At 43.7% G+C, this 21,051-nt stretch overlaps 1 protein-coding gene across 1 annotated transcript in view; it reads right to left on the bottom strand.

The window, feature by feature from the left end:
• The window catches only part of LOC124593905 (agrin-like), a 669,506-nt gene that overhangs the window by 234,150 nt on the left and 414,305 nt on the right, over positions 1 to 21,051 (bottom strand). Inside the window, exon 9 of the mRNA XM_047132256.1 lies at positions 11,014 to 11,304. Coding sequence (XP_046988212.1) covers positions 11,014 to 11,304 — 291 coding nt within the window. The remainder of the gene's footprint in view (positions 1 to 11,013; positions 11,305 to 21,051) is intronic.

The following is a 21,051-nucleotide window of genomic DNA, read 5'->3' on the forward strand; positions in this document are numbered from 1 at the left end:
ACTCTGTTGTACAGAACTGAATATAGGATGTTTTCTCAAAATTTAGGGGGACTCCATCTTCAGAGAATAATAACTCCTTGAAAAACATCACTTACCACTCCTTCTGTTGCTTTCTTTGTAATGGGATTTATTAAAACAGTATCGTCTGCAAGTAGTACCAGTCTTGCTTGTTGAATGTTAAATATAAGACCATTCATATATACAAGTAATAGAAGTGGACATAAAATAGAACTCTGTGTGACTTCCTTTTGATTCCTCCTCACTCACTGAAGTTTTCTATCTTTCCAACATTGTTTGAATTACTCTGCACTATTTTTTGCGTTCTTTTTGTGAAGTATGATCCAAAGCAGTTGTGTGTAAGCGCACCGATTTCATAAAATTTGAATTTTCAAATAGTGTAACGTGATGTACGCAATCAAATTTCTTGAAGAGAATACAGAAATTACCAGTTGTCGATAATTTACTACTTGAGTCTTGTAATATTTTGTGACTGAATGTATAAATAGCATTCTCTGCTTACAACCCTTTTGAAATAAAAACTATGACATGCTAAGTAATTTGAAACTACCCTGGAGTATATTATTTCTTGACGAGTATCAAAATTATTGTAACCTTATCTTCTGATTGTGTACTTCAATAACTTATCAGTGGGCGGAGAATATCAGGCAAAACTGATTTTGCAGGTGAAATTTGCATATTAAATTTTGCGACACATTTAATATAGACAAAATTGTCTCGTGATTGCGGTCATTGGATTCATAGTTTCCCCTTCCATGTTAATCCGTAATTTGCAATTTATTAATTAAGGTTACCGCCAGAGTTGCACATCATATTTTTATTAGCGACTAGTTTCGAACATATTCGTTCATTTCTAAACCGTTACCTATATTAGAAGGTACAATGTTCTTAACAATTTTCAAACATTTTGTGTGCACAAGTTACAGTAGTGCAATAAATCTTACATGACATACGTTCATAACACATTTGTTTTTACACCTGTTCAATGTAACTAATGTTACATGGCTGTATTAGGACTCTCTTGCAATATTCAAATTCGTTACTCGTTTTTAGTTGTTTATATATAAAAAATTTTGGCCACTTTCAGTTGCTTATTACATGTTCATACGTTCTGTCTCTCCAGAGGTGATAGTATAATAACTAAGTACGAAGATACTGAAATGATAAAGATTTCAGGCATTGTGACATTATACTGCCGTGACAAAAGTCATGGGATAGCAATATGCACATACAGGTATACAGATGTTGGTAGTATCAAATACACAAGGTATAAAAGGGCAGTCCAGTGGCGGAGATGATGTTTGTACTTAGGTGAGTCATATAAAAAGATTTCCGACTTGTTTATGGCCGCACGATCGGAATTTTGAAAGCAGGATGCCAGTTGGAGCTAGCCACATGGGACATACGATTTCAGAAAGCGTCAGGGATTACAATATTCCGAGATACACAGTGTCAAGAGTGTGACGAGAATATCAATTTTCGGGCATTATCTGTTACCACGGATATCACAGTGGCCGACGGCTTTCGCTTAAAGACTGAGCGCAGCTGCATTTTGCATAGTCACTGCTAACAGAAAAGTAACACTGTGCCAAATAATATCAGAACTGAATGTGGGATCTATTACGAAAATATCCGTTAGGACAGTGCGGCGAAATTAGGCGTTAATGGGCTATGGTAGTAGATCGACTAACACGAGTGCCTTTGCTAGAAGCATAACGTCGCCAGTGAGTGACATGGGGCAGTGGCTAGCACACTGGACTCGCATTCGGGGGGGACGCGACCATTAAAGCCCGCGTCCGACCATCCTGACTGAGGTTCCCCATGATTTCCTTAAATCACTTAGCCAAATGCCAGGATGGTTACTTTGAAAGGACACGGCCGACTTTCTTCCCCACCCTTCTTCCCTAATCCGATGGGACCGATGACTCGCTGTTTGCTCTGCTCCCCTAAATCAACCAACCAACCGTGACGTCGCCTGCAGCGCCACTCCCGGGCTCGTGACCGCATCGGTTGGATTCTAGACAACTGGAAAGTCTTGACCTGGTCAGATGAGTCGCGATTTCAGTTGGTAGGAGCTGATGATAGCTTTCGAGTGTGGAGAAGACCCCACGAAGCCGTGGACCTAAGTTGTGAACAAGGCACTGTGTAAGCTGATGGTGGCTCCATAATGAAGTGGGCTGTGTTCACACGGACTGGACCGCCCGTATGGATACTTGGAGACCATTTGAAGCCACTCATGATCTTCTTGTTCCCAAACAACGATAGAATTTTTGCGGATGACAGTGCGTCATGTCACAGTGCCACACCTGTTCGCGATTGGTTTGGAGAACATTCTGGACAGAATGACATTTTCACTCTGTAGCGGAGTGTGCGCTGATATGAAACTTCCTGGCAGATTAAAACTGTGTGCCTGACCGAGACTCGAAAGTTTGGAAGGTAGGATACAAGGTACTGGCAGAAGTAAAGCCGTGAGGACGGGGCGTGAGTCATGCTTGGGTAGCTCTGATGGTAGAGCACTTGCCCGCGAAAGGCAAAGGTCCCGAGTTCGAGTCTCGGTCCAGCACACAGTTTTAATCCGCCAGGAAGTTTCATATCAGAGCACACTCCGCTGCAGAGTGAAAATCTCATTCTGGAAACATCCCCCAGGCTGTGGCTAAGCCATGTCTTCGCAATGTCCTTTCTTTCAGGAGTGCTAGTTCTGCAAGGTTCGCAGGAGGGCTTCTGTAAAGTTTGGAAGGTAGGAGACGAGGTACTGGCAGAAGTGAAGCTGTGAAGACGGGGGGTGAGTCGTGCTTGGGTAGCTCAGATGGCAGAGCACTTGCCCGCGAAAGGCAAAGGTCCCGAGTTCGAGTCTCGGTCCGGCACACAGTTTTAATCTGGCAGGAAGTTTCAACATTCTGGACAGTTCGAGCAAATGCTTTGGCCTGCCAGATCGCCAGACGTGAATCCCGTTGAACATTTACAGTACATAATCGAGAGTCAGTTCGTGAAAAAACTCTTGCACCGGAAAATCTTTCGCAGTTATGGACGGCTGTAGAGGCAGGCTGGGTCAAGTTTTCTGCAGGGGACTTCCAACGACTTGTACTTGCCACGTCGAGCTGCTGCCTTACACAGGCGAAAGAATGAAAGCCGTCACTTAAAATCAGATGTGTATGGAGTAATCACGATAGCGAACTGGCCGCGTCGCCAGAGGATGCACACGGCTACGGCGATCGCCGAAACCATGCGAGTCCGCAGTCTGCTCTGTGAGCCGAAGCTATTTTGGAAAGATTTGCCTCGCATAGCGTCCTTTCCATTCATACTGTCAAACAATGTATCTCCTCTTCCTTTCATGCTGTTTTCCGCTCTTGTTACTAATTACTGCCTCCTAGGGGACGGATGAACTTTTTTCTTTCGTATTACGACGATTACGGCAGACAAACTGGCATTACGGACTGGTGGTGTGCCACCCTGAATTGGCAGTCTAACAGTTAATAATATGTTCCGGGCTCTCATGCCGTGGCTGAATGGATTTCACCCTATAACGTTTCGTTCCCATGAGCGGAGGATATTTTCAGTGAGGATCGTAGCTTACTGGAACGTCTGATTCACACCATGGCTCGCCGCTGACTACAGCAAAATTCCGCTTCCGCGCAGTGGCGTGACGTCAAATGTTTTGAATACCGAGCGCCATTGGCCATTGTCGACTGCCGCCGTCCGCTGTTGCTATCACGCTAGGGTGAAACCAAAAGTTTTCCAGCCGTTCATTAAGGCCGCTACTTGAAAAAGTGGAACATTTGGGTAATCTACAAACCCACCCAAAAGATACAATATCACCTAAAATCGGCCAAGGATGCTCGCCAACCGCTGGAAAAAAGCAGGAATTTATAGGATTCCGTGTAGTTGTGGGAGATGCACGAGGGTACGACAAAAAGTACTGTCAAAAAACGACTAGAAGAGCTCCAGGGCAACTGCAGAAGAGGGGAGATTGACAGTTCAGCGGTTGGGAATGTGCTTTGTAGCTAGGAGACTACCACATTCATTTTGGCAGGACTCAAATATTGGCTTTCACAAATGGATACCATGAAAGGTTGTACAGAGAGACCATAGAGATTGTAAAAAAAAACCAGGAATTTCAAGAGGAAAGAGGAAGGTGTGAAACTGAATGACATCTAGATTCCGGTGCTGAAGAAGATGTGAATCAATCTTCCACCATGGGGTGACAGCAACAGTGGACGACGGCAGTCGACAACGGCCAATTACTCTCGCGTATTCGAAACATGTGACGTCACGCCACTGCGAGGAGGCACTCGGAAGCGCAATGTTGCTCCAGTTAGTAGCGAGCCAGGGTGTGAATCGGACATTCAACCAAGCTACGATCTTCCTTGAAAATTTCCTCCGCAGATGGGAGTGAAACGTTTGATTTTAAGGTGAAATACATTAGACCACGGCATAATAGCCCGGAACATTTTATTAGTTGTGACATTTCCGGCCGTGGAAGTTTGCATTTTACAAAGGCTTTTGTGTTTATGGTTCATTAAATACAAACATAACTTGTTCCACGTCAGTGTTAGAATTACGTGAATCTGTGATTGGATTTTGTATTTAAACAACTCTATATCAGCCATTTCATAATGTATTACTGAAGTTAATTTTATTTTACAAATCGTTAGTAAACGACACTTTTGGTGTTTTAGTAAATCATGCTGCGATAAAGATTGAGCAGCTGAGCGTGTCCTTATCAGCCAGCAGTTCCACACATTTTCTACAACTATTCCGTTTCATGACTGTATTTCGAGTATATACGTAGATTCATTAAGAATCTGTGTTTCTCTACCTTCCGCGGCCTTCTTTATGAAGTTTTAGTGTTGTATTCCTATATTTCTTTTCCATTCCTCCTCTCTTTAAATGACGTATTAAATGAAAGGCTTTTTTCTAGCCACTTCGCTACCTACGTAGACCTCGATTTTGCTAGCGTGCTCAGGCACTTGTTACCTTGATGAGTTACGTTGCTCGTGACTGGTCTACAGTAGCTTTAGTATGGTGACTGAGATTGTGTGAGTTTCAGCCTAGCCGAAGTATTAATCCATTTCTTTGATAGCCGTAGGTCTTGGCAATCAAAATGGTTCAAATGGCTCTGAGCACTATGGGACTTAACTACTGAGGTCATCAGTTCCCTAGAACTTAGAACTACTTAAACCTAATTAACCTAAGGACACCACACACATCCATGCCCGAGGCAGGATTCGAACCTGCGACCGTAGCGGTCACGCCGTTCCAAACTGACGCGCTTAGAACCGCACGGCCACACCGGCCGGCTCTTGGCAATCATGTGCTATAGTTTACTGAACATAGGGAGTGCTCGACTTACGCCATTATTCGATTTTCGTAGATAGTTGCTTTGTTCGGAACTTAGGAATGTGGAAGAGTAGTGGACGAACTACGCTCGGCTTCAGCTTGTTTATTTCAGTGGGAATCTGCTTCTGTTTTTGTTTCTTGCGTTATTATTCTTGTTTTATTAACTTTATTTTGCTCAGCAATTTCTATTTCATAAGCGTCTGGTCGACTCTGCGTGTTTCTACGTCGATTAGATAGCCTTCAGTTCTGTGGCTCTGTTTTATTTTGCAGTTATTTTGCAATAAATTTCCAATTTTCTTTGGAGCAACAAATTTTTCATTATTCAGATGTATTCCATTGTCTTGCTTGTGTAACTTGAACCACGCATTGAAAAACGAATGAGTGCTTAGCTCATCGTTTGTCAGTTTCTTTCTGTACCCGTACGATTTAAACTAAATTGAATTCCCGTGTGTGTTAATTCCGATTTATATTACTGGCTGTTCGCATCGTTCAGTGACTCTTTCCCCTAGGTGACTGTTCTGTGTGTATGAAACTCTGGGCATGGCTAGTTTTACGTTTGCGATTTCTTGTCTGTTCATTAGTCATCCTTAACTGGTAGGAACAAACCTTTTTGTCGACTACACTTAATTATGGTGCATGCTTAACACTTCTCGTTTCATTTTTTTCTGTGTCTTGCTACTGTACATGTGGAAACATGTGCGTGGTACCTGTACATCAAACTATCTCTATTTTAGAACTTATAAATTGTTAATGGGTTAATGAAGGAAAACATTTTATTAATTTCTGACTCATCTATTTAGTAAATGAGGGGCCAGAAACTCACTGTGTTCTAATGTAAGTGTTTCGTGCTCTCTTTCAAAAATCCTGGAAATAATAAATGTTCAGTCCAATTTTAATTGACTTTTAGTCTATTGCTAGTAAGTTATCCAATGCATGCCTGTCTATGTTTCTTAGGATACATCCTACGTCCTTTTCTTTGGTAAACAGTCCCATTTATTTCCTTTTTTAAAGCTAGAGTACTCATCCCTCGTAAAATTTGCGATTGTAGTTGGTGCCAGTTCGCAGTTCCCACCAATCTGGTGTTGTCACAGTTTTAAGTTATAAAACAGGATATTTTGTACTTATTTTGTATAAGACATACCATTGTAGACCTTATCAATTTGATTAAATAGCGCATAAACTATGAGAGTCGTTCCGAAAGTAATGCCTCCTTTTTTTTTTTTTTTTTTTTTTTTTTTTTTTTTTTTTTTTTTTTTTTTTTTTGTGGTGACTTTGGATGTCCGCGCCAGATGCCGTTGGTGTAGTGCTAATGCTTGAACCTCTCTCTTTCATTTGAAGGTGGTTACGTTATTCTGCGGTAGTTGGCGCCAGCAGAGGAGTGTTCCAAAATGGAGGTTGATATGGACGCGTGTATAAAACTATGATGTGTGATTGATTTCCTCACTGCTGAAGAAATTGTGCCGATTGAAATCCTTCGAGGCGTGCGAAAGATATATGGAGATGATTCAGTAGACGTGAGCAATGTGAGGCGATGGGAACGCTATTTTTAAGGTGGTGAAAAGGGTATGCAGGACAAGCCACGGACCGGTCGACCCTGCACAGCTGTCATCCCTAGCAGTGAAGAGTGTCTTGATCAACTCGTCCGTGCTGATTGGCGGACAACGACCAGAGAGTTGTGTACATAGCTGGATGTTGGCTGTAATGCCTTGGAAATAACTTTGGAATACCTTGGTTATTGCAAAGTCTCTGCAAGACGGGTCCCGCGGATGATTACAGAAGAACAAAAAACTCAGCGAATGGAAATTTGTCGGAACCTACCGGACCAATATGAAGCTGAAGGTGACAATACTGTGAATAGCATCATCACTGGAGATGACACTTGGTGTTACCACTGCGAGCCGGAATCCAAAAGACAGTCCGTGGAATGGCGACATGCGAATTCTCCGTCAAAGAAAAAATTCAAGAGACAGCCGTCTGCAAGTAAAGTGGTGTTCACAGTCTTTTGGGTTAGCCAGGGTGTGGTTCATTTGGATGTCCTGGAACCTGGAGAAACTGTTAATTCAGTACGCCACAAGACGACACTGATTAAGCCAAAAGCCCGAATTTCCAAAAAAGGGCTCTGAGCACTACGGGACTTAAAAGCTGAGGTAGTCGGTCTAACAACTGCGCCAGACACTTTTTGTCTTATATAGGCGTTGCGCACAGCAGCGCCATATTCTGCCTGTTTATATATCTCTGTATTTGAATACGCATGTCAGTACCAATTTTTTGACGCTTCAGTGTATTACGCCTTGAAATCAGAAAAAATTTTCAGTTTTATACCTTGGTTGTTATACTATTAATGACATTTCCAGTCAGTTCCACAAGAAAGTGTACGCCATAATTTTAAATGTAACGTACGCAGCGACATCTCTGGTAGTGGTGTCGAATCAGTAATCAGTTCACTTTTGCACAGTGTATAGATAAACAGTGTGTGAGTTGAATGTTTCGTTTTGTTGGTTGCAGTTTAAAATGAGTGCAAAATATATGAACCGTAACTTATTTATATTTATAAAAAAATGGTTCAAATGGCTCTGAGCACTATGGGACTTAACATCTGAGGTCATCAATCCCCTAGAACTTAGAGCTACTTAAACCTAACTAACCTAAGTACATACCACACATCCATGCCCGAGGCAGGATTCGAACCTGCGACCGGAGAAGTCGCGCGGTTCCAGACTGAAGCGCCTAGAAGCAATCGATCACACCGGTCGGCTCCCGAGTTTCCAGCATAAGGCCAGACAAGAAAACCAATTTTCACATGCGAAATGGTAACGCCAGGCCCCATACCAGTTTTGCGACCACGAAACTCACTGCAAAATTTGGCTGGACTGTCTTACCGCATCCACCAGACAATTACGATTTAGATTTACAGACTTCCATCTCTTTGGGACTCTGAAAAATGGTCTACGTGGCGAACATTATCAAGACTCGGATGCTGTTGTCAAAGCCGTAAGGAAGTGGTTAGCCTGATCTGGTTCCGATTTTTACAAGCGAGACCTGCAGGCTCTGGTTCATCGTTGACGAAGGTGCATAACGAATGGTAGTGACTGCAAGGAAAAATGACAGTCTGAAGCTGAAATATTGCTCTATTTAGTTCTGCCATTGTATTTATGTATCTCCTTTAGTATCCGTGAATAAAACTTGGAGGCATTACTTTCGCAACGACCCTAGTATAAATTATGACTTCTTTTGAATAAAATGTCGAGTTGTAAGACTTACGATGTTTTAGTAACAATGTGTTCTAGGGTTAAGTAGAAGAAAAAAATTTATACTGATCCTAGACGCAGATTGGTTACATGGTTAGTGATATACGTAAGCTGTTAGTCAACTACTCTCAGTGTTCCGCACATCCCAAAAGAAACACTGATTTAGAATGTGCACTAGATTTCGTTCACAGAGGCGTACCCTCTGATCGTTGATTTTCGATCGATAATTATTTATCAGTTTATCTTTGAAATTTATAAAGTGATTCTACTTGCTCGGTTTAATCTACCATTTTGATTAATTTAAGTGCTCAGTCAGTTTTTATGAAATTTCATTACGAACATGAATCTTTTATATGACAAAATGGTTCAAATGGCTCTAAGCATTATGGGACTAAAACATCTGAGGTCATCAGCCCCTAACTAACCTAAGGAAATCACACACATCCATGCCTGAGGCAGGATTCGAACCTGCGAGCGTAGCGGGAGCGCGGTTCCGGACTGAGGCGCCCAGAACCGCTCGGCCACAGCGACCGCTTTATATGACAAATCAGACAAGTATCTATGTTTCATAACAGCTATCTTTTAGTATATGCCGAACCATCGATACTCTTTCTTTGTTCAGATCGATGTCGCGTAGTGCATACTGGACTCGCATTCAAGAGGGCGAAGATTCAAATCCACGTCCTGTCTTCCTGATTTAGGTTTTCTGTGATTTGCGTAAATTGCTTTAAGAAAATGCTGGGATGGTTCCTTTGAAAGGCCACAGTTGATTTCCTTCTCCACCCTTCCCCAATCCGAGCGTGTGCTCCATCTAGTGACTTCGTTGTCTGTTGTTTTTTTTTTGTTTTTATTTATTCATTGTTCCGTGGGACCAAATTAAGGAGAAGTCTCCATGGTCATGGAACGAGTCAATACATGAAATTATAACACGATAGTAGAAACAGATAAAATGAAATATAAGAAACACATTCAGGCGACAAGTCGTAAGTTTAAATAAAGAAAATCAACAATGTAACAGTGGAATTTGCTTAATTTTTCAGCTCTTCCAGGAGCTCCTCGACAGAATGTTGTGGTTGTTGTGGTCTTCAGTCCTGAGACTGGTTTGATGCAGCTCTCCATGCTACTCTAACCCGTGCAAGCTCAAAAATGTTCAAATGTGTGTTAAATCTTATGGGACGTAACTGCTAAGGCCATCAGTCGGTAAGCTTACACACTACGTAACCTAAATTATCCTAAGGACGAACACACACACACACACACACACACGCCCGAGGGAGGACTCGAATCTCCGCCGGGACCAGCTGTACAGTCCATGACTGCAGCGCCCTAGACCTCTCGGTTAATCCCGCGCGGCCTGTGCAAGCTGCTTCATCTGCCAGTATCTACTGCACCCTACATCCCTCTGAATCTGCTTAGTGTATTCATCTCTTGGTCTCCCTCTACGATTTTTACCCTCCACGCTGATACCTTGATGCCTCAGAACATTTCCTACCAACCGACCCCTTCTTCTAGTCAAGTTGTGCCACAAACTCCTCTTCTCCCGAATTCTATTCAATACCTCCTCATTAGTTATACGATCTACCCATCTAATCTTCAACATTCTTCTGTTGCACGACATTTCGAAAGCTTCAGTTCTTGTCCAAACTATTTATCGTCCACGTTTCACTTCCATAAATGGCTACACTCCATACAAATACTTTCAGAAAAGACTTCCTGACACTTAAATCTATACTCGATGTTAACAAATTTCTCTTCTTCAGAAACGCTTTCCTTGCCACCCTCTCTACTTCGACCATCATCAGTTATTTTGTTCCCCAAATAGCAAAACTCCTTTACTACTTTAAGTGTCTCATTTCCTAATCTAATTCCGTCACCATCACCCGACTTAATTCGACTACATTCCATTATCCTCGTTTTGCTTTTGTTGATGTTCATCTTATATCCTCCTTTCAAGACACTGTCCATTCCGTTCAACTGGTCTTCCAAGTCCTTTGCTGTCTCTGACAGAATTACAATGTCATCGGTGAACAACAAAGGTTTTACTTCTTCTCCGTGGATTTTAATACCTACTCCGAATTTTTCTTTTGTTTCCTTTACTGCTTGCTCAATATACAGATTGAATAACATCGGGGATAGACTACAACCCTGTCTCAGTCCCTTCCCAACCAGTGCTTCCCTTTCATGCCCGTCGACTCTTATAACTGCCATCTGCTTTCTGTAAAAATTGTAAATAGCATTTCGCTCCCTGTATTTTACCCCTGCCACCTTCAGAATTTGAAAGACAGTCTATGGGACGTTAAACGCTAATGTCTTCTTTCTCGTTCTTCGTATAGTCTGGGTGAAACTTTCGCTAAGGTGAATGTGTGTGCGTGTGAAACACAGAGGAAAAGTATGGGGTGTGTCGCCTCACCGACGCAGAGCTCCCTGGGCCGCAGGCGCAGCTCGTCGCCGGCGAGGCAGCCGGCGTGCCGCAGGTGGCAGAGGCTGGGGTGCAGCGCGCCGTCCGAGGCGCACAGCCAGCCGTCGCGCGGGCCCGCGGGCGCCGGCGGGCAGCTGAAGCGGCAGGCGCAGCGCGGCCGCTGCTCCTCGTCCAGCTCGCAGGTGGCGCCCAGGTCGCAGCGCACCCCGCGGCAGCCGTCCCCCGCCGCGGGCGACGCGCCACCGCCGCCGGTGGCCGGCGAGGACGTCGTGGGCTCGCTGCCTGCGGGCGCGCCAAGCACCACCTCTACACTCGCCGCCTCCGTGTTCATCTTCGTACGAGGAGGTGATAAAAATGCGGAAACACCGCAGACACAACACATCAACGTGACTAATACAGTGTAGGACCGCCGCTGGCAATGGAAACATCTTCTACTCGCCTCGGAATCCACACAGATTATAAAGATGGATTTACGTATACAGGGTGGTCCATTGATCGTGACCGGGCCAAATATCTCACGAAATAAGCGTCAAACGATAAAACTACAAAGAACGAAACTTGTCTAGCTTGAAGGGGGAAACCAGATGCCGCTATGGATGGCCCGCTAGATGGCGCTGCCATAGGTCAAACGGATATCAACTGCGTTTTTTAAAATAGGAACCCCCATTTTTAATTACGTATTCGTGTAGTACGTAAAGAAATACGAATGTTTTTGTTGGACCATTTTTTTCGCTTTGTGATAGATGGCGCTGTAATAGTCACAAACATATGGCTTACAGTTTTAGACTAACAGTTGGTAACAGGCAGGTTTTCCAAATTAAAATACAGAACGTAGGTACGTTTGAACATTTCATTTCGGTTGTTCCAATGCCATACATGTACCTTTGTGAACTTATCATTCCTGAGAACGCATGCCGTTACAGCGTGATTACCTGTAAATACCACATTAATGCAGTAAATGCTCAAAATGATGTCCGTCAACCTCAGTGTGTTTGGCAATAAGTGTAACGACATTCCTGTCAACAGCGAGTACTTCGCCTTCCGTAATGTTCGCACATGCATTGACAATGCGCTGACGCATGTTGTCAGGCGTTGTCGGTGGATCACGATAGCAAATATCCATCAACTTTCCCCACAGAAAGAAATCCGGGGACGTCAGATACAGTGAACGTGCGGGCCATGTTATGGTGCTTCGACGACCAATCCACCTGTCATGAAATATGCTATTCAATACCGCGTCAACCGCACGCGAGTTATGTGCTTCACATCCATCATGTTGGAAGTACATCTCCATTCTGTCATGCAGTGTAACATCTTGTAGTAACATCGGTAGAACATTACGTTGGAAATCAGCATACATTGGACCACTTAGATTACCATCGATAAAATGGGGGCCAATTATTCTTCCTCCCATACATTGACCCGCCAAGGTCGTTGGTGTTCCACTTGTCACAGCCATCGTGGATTTTCCGTTGCCCAATAGTGCATATTATGCCGGTCTACGTTACCGCTGTTGGTGAATGACGCTTCGTCGCAAAACAGAACGCGTGCAAAAAATCTGTCATCGTCCCGTAATTTCTTTTGTGCCCAGTGGCAGAACTGTACACTACGTTCAAAGTCGTCGCCATGCAAATCCTGGTGCATAGAAGTATGGTACGGGTGCAATCGATGTTGATGTAACATTCTCAGCACCGACGTCTTTGAGATTCCCGATTCTCGCGCAATTTGTCTGCTACTGATGTGCGGATTAGTCGCGACAACAGCTAAAACACCTACTTGGGCATCACCATTTGTTGCTGGTCGTGGTTGACGTTTCACATGTGGCTGAACAGTTCCTGTTTCCTTAAATAACGTAACTATCCGGCGAACGGTCTGGACACTTGGATGATGTCGTCCAGGATACCGAACAGCATATATAGCACACGCCCGTTGGGCATTTTGATCACAATTGCCATACATCAACACGATATCGACCTTTTCCGCAATTGGTAAACGGTCCATTTTAACACGGGTAATGTATCACGAAGCAAATACCGTCCGCAGTGGTAGAATGTTACGTGATACCACGTACTTATACGTTTGTGACTATTACAGCGCCATCTATCACAAAGCGAAAAAAGTGGTCCAACTAAAACATTTATATTTCTGTACGTACCTACTACACGAATATCTAATAAAAATGGGGGTTCATATTTAAAAAAAACCGCAGTTGATACCCGTTTGACCTATAGCAGCGCCATCTAGCGGACCAACCATACCGTCATCTGGTTTCCCCCTTCAAGCTAGACAAGTTTTGTTCTTTGTAGTTTTTTCGTTGATGCTTATTTCGCGAGATATTTGGCCCGGTCACTATCAATGGACCACCCTGTATAGGATGAGTTTTTCCACCATGTACAAACTCTGGGGTTGATCGATGATAGGACACGGAACAAAAAAGGTCTAATGAACTTATGTCCGGAAATGCGTACTAGAGACCATCTACTCTATCATACTTTGTTACAGAGACTGTGATCTGATACGCGCTCTACCATGCAGCCACATTTACAGTATGTATGGTTTACTCCTAGAGAGTGGTACTGTTCATCATATGTCATGCCCTAACGCTCTCTCCTCCCATAGTAATTGGTAATATTGTGTCCGATTATCTTCTCCTGCTGACTCGTCTTGTAAGGGATGTGATACAGCGTTGTTCCGTATTCAAATCGAGAGGCAAATGGCAACGGGCTGCGGGCAGCAGGGTTGTATCAGGAGACCTATCCCAGTCGACCCAGCCACAGTATTAATGTTTTCTGCCGGATTTCGCCGTTTGTCTGAGTCAGTGCCGTTTTAGGAAGGAGGAAATCATGAACGACGTACCCGAAATGTTCTGACACCAGACTTGGAGAAAAATATGATTAACGTTGTGGAAGACGACCACCGTGTCAGTACCAGGCAGTTGACCCGCCAGTACAGGGTAAGGCAGACTACCACGTGGAACATTCTCCGTGACGGTTCTTACTGCCCTTACCACTTACAGCGTGTGCAGTGCTTACTAGCGACAGACATCGAGAGCAAATTTGTCACTAGTTTCTTCATCAGGCAACCACGATTCCTGGATTTGTGCCATCTATCCTGTTCACCTTACGTGGAGTGGTATCTTCAACTTCCATAACAGTCATCTGTGGGTTAGTATGCAGAACCCCGACGATATGGTGACAGCGAATCATCAGCATCGGTGCAGCCGGAATGGGTGGGCCAGGATAATTGGCGACCGTATTTTGCGACCAGTCTTCCTTCCACGTCGCCTAACAGGCCAGAACTATCGGCGTTTCTGGCGGGTACTTTGCCTCCCCTGCTGCAAGAAGTGCCATTGATGATTCGAAGGCTATGTAGCTGCTGCATGAGGCTCTCCAGCCCTCTTCGCCATTAACGTCCGGACGCATCTCAATGGCCAATAATAATATACCAATAGCCGTTATTTTGGTTTTATTTGCTAGGCAACCAGTTTCGGCATTACATTATGCCATCTCCAGGCCTGGTTAGAAACCAATGCAGCACTGTCAACCGGTATCGTTAATCGATATAAGCAGGCCTTGACATGGCAAAATATAATGCCGAAACTGGTTCCCTAACAGATAAAACCAAAATAACGGCTGTCGGTATTTTATTATTGGAAATCGACCAGCCAAAGTCTGGCACTCCGGACATAGTACGGAGTTACATTTATTGCATCTCAATCGCGTCTTCCGTGGTCGATGGATCAGACGAGCGGGCCAGTTGCATGGCCTGCTCGTTCACCGGATCTCAACCCTTGCGATTTCTAGATATGGGGCCATCTCAAAAATATCGTGTATGTAAAGCACATTCCAGTTGGGGAGGCACTGGAGCAGCGTATTCATGCTGCCTTTGATACTGTTCGGACGCAGCCTGGCAGATGTGAACGTGCGAGACAGATCATTCTACGGCGCGTAAATGCATGTGTTGCGGCACATAGAAACCATTTTCAACACATACTGTAGCTGTGGCTGCACGGCACAGCGCATATTAAACTGCAGTCTCTGTAATAATGTATGATTGAAATAAATGGTCTCTAGTACGGAAACCACGCATTTCCGGACATAAGTTCATTAGACCTGTTTTGTTCCGTATCCTCTCACCGGTCAATCCCTAGAGTATGTAGGTGGTGGAAAAGTCACCCTGTATATCTATCCATGTATGTCACACACCTCATCCAAAGCCACTAGACCGAGGTCAACCAAACTTCGTACACGTGTCTCTTACTGTCTGAAAATCATTGCTGTGAGGTTAAAACCCACCCATCAATCAAAGGCGTGGCGATGAAAAAGCAGTGTAGCCCATGATGTCCGAATATCCCTACTTTTGTCATCCATTATTTAAGAATGAGAGCACTTAGAGACTTCAACAAACTTAACACATGATTTCAATTTTCTCATTGACAATCCCCAGAAAATGATGAAACGAAAGGAAGTTTATCAGTTATTATATTTTCGAAGTTAGTATAATTGCCGCATCAAGCACGACGTTTTAATTTATTACTCCTTTACTACTAATTGTATTCATGTCATGTTTTTCAGACAGTATTCATGTACACCACTGAAAGTACCAGAAAAAGTTCAGCATTGTGCGACACTTAACTCAGGAGATACGACGTCATAAACACTGACCTGGGTGAAAAACTGCTGCTTCATGCAAGACGTTTAAATTTATTGCTGTCTTGCTACTAATTCTATTCACAATACATTTCGCAGACAGTACCCACATATGTTGTTGTATGTACCAACAAAAATATATAATTGTAAGGCATAGTTTAGGAGATATGACATAAAATACTGAGATGCACTAAAAACTGCGGCATCATGTATGACGTTTTAATTTATGACTTCATTGCTACTAACTTTTTCGCACACTTTTCTCAGACAATATTCAAATGTACCACTGAGTGTACCTAGAAAAATATATCATCATGCAACACATACTTCAGGAGATATGATGTCATAAACACTGAGATGTGCGAAAAACTGCCGCATCCTGTAGGACGTTTTTATTTATTATTTCTTTACTAGTAAGTGTATTCACAACAAATTTCGCAGACAATAGTCACACATAACGCTGGATCTATTTGTAAAGTCGAAATATATTTAACGTATGCGTATGTGGGCAGAGTCAAGTGTAAGAGGTAATCTTAAACGCCTGGAACGATTTTAGTCAAATTTTGTAGAGATATTGTTTACAATATGGAAACAAATATTGTAGATTAAAAACTGTCAGCCTCTTATTTGGGTTAGCGTGATAATGTGGAGAGAGAAAAGGGGAGGAGGTTGAAGGACAGAGGGCGAAGAGTAAAGAGGAGGTAGGCAAAGATAAGTGGGACAAGAGATGGACAGAGGTAGGGGATGGGGAAAGTGACAGAGAGAGGGGAGAGATGGAGATGTACAGAGGAAGTAAACAGGAGGGGATGACATTGACAAGAGGAGGAAGAGAGGCAGAGAGAGGAGGTGAAGGAGATGAACAGACAGAGGGGAGGAGGAAATGGACAGAGAAAGGGAAGAGAAAGAGTTGGACAGAGAGAGGAGAGGAGAAAATGGACAGGAAAGGGTAGGAGGTGAACAGGGAGAGAGGGAGAAAGAGATGGGCAAAGAGAAGTGGAGGAGGAGATGGAATTAGAGCAGGAGATGGAGATGGACAGAGGGGGAAGGAGCAAATGGAAAGAGGGGGAGGAGCAGATTGACAAGGAAATGGAAGAGGAGGAGACAGAGAGGGGCAGGAGGAAATGGGCAGAGTGTGAAGGATGGAGAAGGTGGATAGAGAGAGGGCATGGAGAAGATGAACACTGAGGAGGTCAAAGATGAGGTGGACAGAGGAAAGGAGGAAATGACTTTTAGAAGGTTGAGTAAATATCTGCCTGCGCAACCCCGGGTACTAAGCTAGTGATTAAATGCGGGTTCTATATAGTTGCAAAGGAAGTATTATAAGCTCACTAGGAAACAAAAAATTAGTCACGAAGTACCCACACGTAGATGAATCGTTAATCCTTTACAGCTAGCGCAGCGATCGAATCACAGACTCAACTGCACACGCACTGCCTCTACGTGAGTTTTAAGCAGTAGCGATCAGTGAAACATTTATGTTTCGAGCAAACATTGCTCGTAAACAAAGGTAAACTTAAGGACGCGAGAGAGTGGTAAAAAAGGGCAATCGTGTTTGGCTGTGTCTATGACCATGCAGTGTGGATTTATTGGTATTTTTTGTCGGATAGTTCAACGTGTCTACAAACAGTGGTGTAACACGCATGGCAGCGAAACACGAATTGTGGTCGGAAAAAGATCCTGATTGAGAGGGACCAGAGACGCGTTTCACGGCTTGCGGATCAAAATTGCTTCCAAACCCGACAGGAATTGTTGCAGGCAGTGAATGAAAGTCCATCGGAACCTGTTAAAGAGTGTAAGATTTAGAGTCGGTCACCTAACAAGACGCCATTGCTCTCACAGCCACATAAGAACAACAACAGCAAAGTTCATCGGTTTGGAAGAATCTGTGATTTGTTTTATGAACACTCCCCTATTACATCTTGATGGGCCCGCAAAATCACCTGACCTGAACAAAACACAGAATCTGTGGGACATGTTGGAACGGGGGCTAAAACGCCGACATTAACATCCCCGCAATTCGGTGGAGCTGTGCGATCAGATTCTTAGCGAATGGCTTAAACTGGATGCCACGTACCTGCAATCACTTCCTAACAGAATACAGGTGGTTATCAAGTCGAAGGGCGGAATTACACAGCGTTAAATTATGTTTGTGATTTCCCCAGAGGCGATTGAATTTTTTGTCCCCTGGCCCTAACATTCCTTCTGAAAAATAGTGGCAAGTTCTGGTAACGATGATGGAGGTGGCTAGCGAGTACACACCCTGTCTGTCGTATCCACAGAAAACAGCCAAGTCTTGTAGAAAAATAGTAATAAATGGAAATTAACTTTAAGTCTTTGAAGTCTCAGGGCATGGCAAGCAAAAGTCACAGGACAACCAGCGGGCCAACCAGGTGGCAGCATGTCGGGCGCCCATGTAAAGCGGTAACGCTATAAGCTATGAACACATTTTTTTTCACTTGCTGCCATTTGTTTAATGACCCACCCTCTAATTTCTTATGCTGGGTCTGTAAAAGCCTCTTCGCCGCTGTGACTGTTTTCGGTGGCTGTGTGTTACCACACAGGCTCGCGCCTCCACTAACACCGTTGCCTGTGTCCCCCCATGTGGAGGCGGGCTGTTCTCGCTTTTATTTCTTTTATTTTTGTTTGCAGTATTTTAGAAATCTTAACTTTAATACAATTGAAAAGGGAAAGTGAAATACAAAATGGTGATGATTAAGAAGAATTAAAAAAAAAAAAACAGAAGATAGGGAAGGATAGAGTGTAGAGGTTCCCGCCACCAGGTTGTGGGTGGTGGCCAGGGTCTTGGAATGCACTTCAAGACGATGACCGTCACCCACGATTCCCTTGTCTGTGCCTACTTTTCTACTAATTATCCGATTTGATACATATGTACAAATTGGTGCACGTTGCTCCTCAATGTGTTTAGCTTTTGCACCTTCATCAGATTGTTCTGGGCTTGTTGGGTGTGCGTGAGACGCCTGAAGTTACGCTTCATTTGCAGCGGCAGTATCGTCGTGGCTGGTTGTTTCCGCACTGACATCCATCCCGTGGACACTCTGCTGTCTTTGTATACCGGCTTGCCTTACGTATGGTCTGTTATGTAGGTATTTTCTGTACAAGACCTTAGTCGTTTCGTAAGTTATTTATGTGTATTTGGTTTCCGTGTAGTGTATGTCTTATGTTTGTGTGCTGCCTGGAGAAAAAGACAGTGTGTTCAGGGGAACATTCTTCCCAGCATGTGCGCCTGGTTGTCTGTTGCACACTCACGCGACTCGAGTGCGTGGGATAAGGGCCGTGACCTGTGAGGAAGTGCACCATACGGCGGCTGGTGTGGATATGTTTTAGTTTTAGTCTATCGCTGATGTCAGGGAAGAAACTGTATACTCGGCGGCCCTTATCACTGTTATCCCACTCACCCTGCCAGGTATCCACTCGCCATGCTCTGAGTTGGAGTGTTGTTTCAAGTGATACACCAGTGATCTGCCGAACCTGGTCTAGTCTGCCTATCCTAAGCCAGTACATAGTCGTACGGTATCTAATAGTTATCTCTATTGGGAAGACCCCCATCACAACGCGTAGTGCATGGACCGACGTTGTGCTGAAGGACCCTTCCCCCCCCCCCCCCCATCCCCATAGTCGAAGCAGAGCTCTTCTTTACCCACGACGTAAGGTAATTCTATCGGTGGACAGTCTTAGTCTGTGGGCCCACGTACTAGCGGCCCACTGTGTTAGCGCTGCAACGGGTCCGTTCTAGTGGTCCCTCCTCGTCTTTTGTAGTTCTAGTTTGTACCTGTCCTTAGTAAGCCGGTATGATTTTATTCGTATCTGTCTTTCTCTTTCTGAGACCACTCTTTGATAAAAAATTTGCGTTTACGTCTGGTGTCTTGTTTGAGTTGTGTCAGATTTGTAGTCCAGGTAATAGCGTGGTATTTCGTGTTTCTTGATGGTATGTAGGTGTTCTGTGTGTGCGTGCGATGATGTCTGTAAGCGTGTGTGCTCTGTAGTCGATACTTCCATCGATGTCATGTAGTGCGTGTTCTTGCATTGTCTGTCTAACCTTGTCCTAGTCTGTCTTACTAAATAGCAGTCGTTTTAATTTTATTTCTGTATTGACGTGAGGTATGTTATGGAGGGTGAGTGTTATGACCTTATGGCGTTATGGTCACTCATTGTAATGTGGTCGTGTAGTCGCGTGTGAAGGTGATTGCTGCATTGTTCGCAAGAGTGATGTCTATGTAAGATGTAGAGCCGACATGTCCAATGGATCTGGGGTTGTTTCCTTCTTTATTTATTACGAGGAGTCCAGTTTCTTGTATGATGTCGTTGACTACTCTGCCTTTGTCATCTATTGTATTAGAGTGCCACAGGGTGGATCTCGCTTTCATGTCAGCGCAGATTATTAATTTTTTGCCTCCTGCACAGTGTGCAAGCTCTCTGATGTGTTTCGCGAATGGAACAATGCAATGGCAGCATTGTGCATACATGGACGCGATGATCCATGTGTCACCCTTGTACGAAACTTCCACCGTGGCTAAGTGCTCTGTGCGTAGTTCAGTTACCTTAACGGGGTGTGTTTCTTGGTTGACGATTATGACGGGCGCCTTACAGTCCTCCTGACGCGCAAGCGTTACCGCATAGGGCGGGAGGCTAGAAACTTTCCCTTGCCTTGTACAGGGTTCCTGTACGCATAGTACATTGCCATTCAGTTCACGCAGGACTCGTGGGAGCTCCGAGCTAGCTAGTAAGCTTCTCATTGAGCTGAACTACTTTCAAATTAAAATTAAAGCAATTACAGCCCTCGGACGGAAAAAATTGTCTTTTGAACTGGTTTCGGAGCTACTATGAGTGCCTTAATCAGAAGTAAAACACTCCAACTGGCTATAACATAAGTTCAAAAATTATGGGGAATTTTTTTATAAATGTGTAAGTACTGACTAACAGTACAAGAAAGAAACAGTACTTACATGTCACGTGTGAAAGTGGTGAAGTTTTAGCCACAATTAAAAAAAAAAAAAAGAGAACATGGAAGGCAAGCCATTATGGGCTGCTCACACATGTCAAGCCACAGGTAACAACAGACTGAGGCGCCCGCGTTAGCAACTGCGGGCAGGTGAACATTATACCAAGAGTGCCATCTAGTAACCGCAAATACAAGTAGGCTACTTAACATTAAGAATATAGACAGATGAATGTTAAGATGAACATTATTTAGTACATGAAGTAAAAGGCATTGTTTTATTTTACAGCAGCAGACAAGGTAATACAGTTTAAAGGATGAAAACTTCGTTATAGAATTCCAAAGAGGGCTGAATGATACAGCCTATATATATATATATATATATATATATATATATATATATATATATATATATATATATAT

Source organism: Schistocerca americana, chromosome 2 (assembly GCF_021461395.2).
Source record: "Schistocerca americana isolate TAMUIC-IGC-003095 chromosome 2, iqSchAmer2.1, whole genome shotgun sequence".
Taxonomy (NCBI): Eukaryota; Metazoa; Arthropoda; class Insecta; order Orthoptera; family Acrididae; genus Schistocerca; species Schistocerca americana.